Source organism: Vespa mandarinia, chromosome 11, assembly GCF_050613455.1.
Source record: "Vespa mandarinia isolate Hongniang chromosome 11, ASM5061345v1, whole genome shotgun sequence".
Taxonomy (NCBI): Eukaryota; Metazoa; Arthropoda; class Insecta; order Hymenoptera; family Vespidae; genus Vespa; species Vespa mandarinia.
The window spans coordinates 1,847,501-1,852,500 of NC_140820.1; the positions used below are offsets into that span (position 1 = coordinate 1,847,501).

General features: G+C 26.7%; 1 protein-coding gene across 13 annotated transcripts in view; it reads left to right on the forward strand.

The window, feature by feature from the left end:
- Positions 1–5,000, forward strand: part of Galphaq (G protein alpha q subunit) — a 28,028-nt gene that overhangs the window by 22,262 nt on the left and 766 nt on the right. For 3 of the 13 annotated variants that reach the window (XM_085660399.1, XM_085660393.1, XM_085660398.1), the window contains 4 exons: positions 792–921; positions 1,097–1,250; positions 3,221–3,355; positions 4,613–5,000. The exon at positions 4,613–5,000 is cut by the window's right edge. In XM_085660399.1, coding sequence (XP_085516525.1) covers positions 792–921; positions 1,097–1,250; positions 3,221–3,355; positions 4,613–4,695 — 502 coding nt within the window. In that variant the 3' untranslated portion in view covers positions 4,696–5,000. Of the gene's footprint in view, positions 1–791; positions 922–1,096; positions 1,251–1,704; positions 1,813–3,220; positions 3,356–3,514; positions 3,546–3,623; positions 3,649–3,694; positions 3,871–4,612 lie in introns of those variants that run through there. The other 10 variants (XM_035865983.2, XM_035865985.2, XM_035865981.2 and 7 more) reach the window with 8 other exon arrangements.

Sequence of the window (5,000 nt, forward strand, 5' to 3'; positions counted from 1 at the left end):
TGCAAAATATTTTACAGCAAAGGGATGAAATAAATCTACAAAGTACGAGTTCAAAAAAAAAAAAAAAAAAAAAAAGAAAAGAAAAGAAAAAAAATATGTAGTAAGCTCGCTATAATAATACTCGCTCGCAATATGGCTGTTTTGTGTTGTGTGTTCGGTGTTCATTTTTTTTTTTTTTCTTTTCTTTATTAAATGTTCAGAGAGATCGTTGCTTCCTTATATATATATATATACATATATATATGATGTACACACGAGTCAGCACGATTCACGTATTTGAGAATATTTTTATTTTTTTATTTTTTTAATTATTTTTTTTTTTACCACTCTATGCATTATGCTAATTACCTTGTCTGGTTTGATTTTTCTTCTCATATATTCTCTTTCTTTCTTTTTTTTTTTCCTGTCTTTCTTTCTTCACCAGTCAAGCATAAAAAAAAGATTGAATTAAAGAATCGTACTCTCTTTTTGCACATCGTTTAAGCTAGATCTCTCGTATGCATGCATGTAAATTTTCAATAAATTCATGTTTTTTCCTTTAACATAAAAACTATCGGCATGCCTCTTCTCTAATATCTAATGATCTATTCGCACAGTGTTATTTGTAAATTAGTAAATTGTGATATATATATATATATATATGTTTCAAATAAGATTTATAAGAATTATATACATATGTATGATTATGTCGGTTATTTTTTTTTTTTTTTTTTTACACATAAAAATACGGTATATATATCATACTAAGTATATAAGAGAGATATTCTAATTCGTTTAATGATATTTTGCAGGATGGTAGATGTAGGTGGACAGAGATCAGAAAGAAGAAAATGGATTCATTGTTTTGAGAACGTCACTTCCATTATATTTTTAGTAGCTTTAAGTGAATACGATCAAATTTTATTCGAATCGGAAAACGAGGTAACAAAAAAGAAAAATAAAAAAATAAAAAAAAATAAGAATAATAATAATAACGTTACATAAACATTTAATATAATAAAATAGATATTAAAATTAGTTTTGAATTAATTAAATGAATTTAATCTAAAGTGTATTTGTAATAATTTGTTTTTTCTCTTTTTCTTTTCTCTTCTAGAATCGAATGGAAGAAAGTAAAGCGCTCTTCAAAACGATTATAACATATCCCTGGTTCCAACATTCTTCCGTTATTTTGTTCCTAAATAAAAAAGATCTACTCGAAGAGAAAATAATGTATTCTCATCTGGTGGATTATTTTCCTGAATACGATGGTAAGTTGGGTTATATATATATATATATATATTTTTTTTTTTTCATCTCCTAAAATTATTAGTACATATATATATATATATATATATATATATATATTTATATATATATACACATACACATGAATGTTGTGAAATACACACCATATGTTGAAGACACAAGAATTTTTGATAGTTTTTAATTTTATTAGAAAATCAATATACCTATACCTCTATATGTGTATTATTATTCTTTTTATCTTAATTTGACAAGAAAAATATTTGACAAGATTTTAGTATATGTTTAGAAAAAGGTTTTTTTAGGAATGCTATACGATAGAGACAATTTGTGGGACATTTGCCAATAATAAGAAAAGTAAATTTTCTCTAATATTATATGTGTTGATTATGACGTATTACTTGGTACATAGAGAGCATACATCATTTTATTAGACAATCAATAAGTTTTATGGTATAGGCCCAAAGCAACAAGATGTACCGGCCAGGGAATTCATCTTAAAGGTCTATCTCAATACGAATCCTGATCCTGACCGCATGTGCTACTCTCACTTCACGTGTGCGACAGGTCTGTTTAAGTACAACTTGTCCTGGCCAAAAGTTGTTTTGTAGCAAAGTTTCTCGTAGCAATATTTTCTTTTTTTTTTCTTTTTTTTTTTTTTATTTTTTTTTTTCAATTGACCCAGTAATCGTAAAACGTGCAGTTATTATAAAAAGCTTTTTCCCCCTTTTTGGCACAAGAGAATCTATATATTCATATAAGGTGCACTATATTATCTATATCTCTCTTCCATATTAATAATATATATACCAAAATCTCTATCTTTCTTTCTCTCTCTCTCTCTCTCTTTCTATCTCTCTCACTCTTTCTCCTCTGTGTCTTGATTTTATTTAATGACTAATATCTCATTCGTGATTTGTATTACGTAGAATTAATACAGAAATGAAATATTCTAAGCGTATACACATGTATTTTTGTGCCGGAAATAGAAAAATTTTTTCATCGACTTTAAATCACTTGTCCACAGTGAACGAAGAATTTCACATTACAATACATATATATATATATACACACACATAAATGTACACTCATACATATACATGGACAGAGACAGATAGACAAATACGTATACCCATATATATATATATTTTTACAGACATCTTATATACATATATTTTTTTTTAAACTTAGTTACTTAAGACATATAAAAGTATTTATCACCTTTATGTAAGATATTTAGCTTATTACTGGTGCTTTCGAAAGGCTTCTTTGACGTATGCTGCAACTAATTAGATAAAGCTACCCTTGGAATACATATATATATATTGGATTTAAGCAAACTTAATTATTTTATTAAAATTCCCTTCTTCTGTAATACTATCGTATTTAATACTAGAATATTCACCACCAATACTTTTATATACCCATCATCGTTAAGAACTTCTACGCATTTTACAGGATTCCATTATCTATTTGGTTAACATAAAAATAACGTTATAGCTCATCTCTTAGAGAAATATTATTTATATGACTTTCATGATTATATTTACAGCAAAAAGGTCTGTGGTAAAAAAAAAGAAAGAAAAAAAAAAACCAAAAAAAAAGAAAAAAAAAACTTATTGTATAACAATCCATACAGACATAATATAATCATTCATTTATTAATAAAATTTTTTCTTTCTTTCTTTCTTTTTTTTTTTTTTCTTTTTTCTTTTTCATACTATATTCTCAATATTTTTTTTTTATACTTAACTTCAAACAAAATATACATAAACGCGGTCTTATGAAAATTGTCTCTTATCGAAAGTACAATTGAATTAAAAATTAATATTATTACACTAATTTATTAATTCTACATCATATATAATGTATACCACATTGAGTCACCTTGATTAATCATGAAAATTTTTTTCTTTTCTTTTTTTTTTTTTTTTTTTTTTGCTTTTCGAAAATGTAGAAGTATAATGTCTCTCAGCCTATTTGCTTGCTGTAAATTTCACAGGGCCACAAAGAGATGCCATAGCCGCTAGAGAATTTATTCTAAGGATGTTTGTCGATCTAAATCCAGATAGTGAGAAGATAATTTATTCTCACTTCACATGTGCCACAGGTAGGAAACATTAAAAGTTGTTATGGCAAAAAATATATACATATATATATATATATATATATATATATATATGTGTGTATAATTATAAATATTTCATTGTAATATCTCTTATATGTATGCCTCGTAATATTGCTTTTGGGAATGTGTTGTGTGCTGTAGCGTGTATCTTGCCTGCACCCTACTATCAGAGGTGTGTAAATTTAATATTATTATTATAAGTTTTCATATTGAATTAATTTATTTTTTTTTTCCCTTTATGTCGATAAAGAACTAACTGAGGAAATAATGTGATTGTTATTATAATTGCATGCTGCTTTGTGATCGGGATCATATAAACAGATACGGAAAATATCAAGCTTGTGTTCTGTGCCGTTAAGGATACAATTATGCAGAGTGCTCTTAAGGAATTTAATCTCGCCTAATTACGGCCTATGGACGAATTTTTTCAATTACATTTTATTATATACATAATGCGTTATAAGTGATTGTTTTCTTTTTTTTTTTTTTTTTTTTTTTTTCTTTGTCTACACGTTAAAATTGCTTCTACTATTTACTTATCAAATATGTTTCCAGATTTTTTTACATTATGTTTATCTATTCATGCGAACACATTAATATATATTATAGAGTCAAATAATAGGATCTTGTTTATTTGTTTAAATATGCAATAAGAATGCCAATCTCCATTTTCTTTTTTTTCATTATATATTATTATTACAATGTTCCCTCCTTTATAACATTAAGTAATCTCTCAAAATGTTATTACTTGCATGTATACAAACACTATATATATTTCTCATCGTTTGTAACATTTCCAAAACACTTTCTCTTCTTTGATTACTTTCATTGTTAAAAAAAAAAAATTAAATAAAGCAATGAACTTTTGACAATTTATGCATGCGAGCGGACGCATTTTGAAAAGAAAAGAAGAAAAAAAAAAAAAGAAAAAAAAAAAAAAAGAAAAAAAAAGAAAAGAACATGCGACATTATTATTAATTATATGATACGCGGGCTTTTTATTCTAACGAAGAAATATTCTGGGTTGCATGTGTGCTCTAACTGCATTTTCTTTTCGTGGTAAGTGTTCTCTAAATTTCTTTATGCTTAAAAATTATACGTGTTCGTTGGTTTATTATTTTTCTATGCAAATAAAACATAGTTTGCAAGGCAAAGAACTAAAGAACAAAAAGAAGTGCATTGTTGTATATTGCAATTTTAATTGATAATATATAATAATCGTAATTTCTTTTTTGACAGATACGGAGAACATCAGATTTGTATTTGCAGCAGTGAAGGATACTATCTTGCAATCTAATCTAAAGGAATATAATCTGGTCTAGATGAGAAGATATCGACTAATTTACTTTAACATCTTAACCAAAGTATATTGCGGTATAGAGACATTGTTAAACGACAACAGGAGCAGGGAAAAATGATATACCGAAGGGAGACAAGGAATAAACGATAACTATATATTGTGGTGCCATCGATGAAGCATCGCAGTTCCATCATAAGGAGTACCAACTTTAGCTAATAAAAATATGTAATAAGATGGAACTACCAGCGAGACAAACAAAGACGGACCTAAATCTGAGCGTTATACGTTCTTTCCTAATACCTTTTCACTATTAATACCAACAAACTG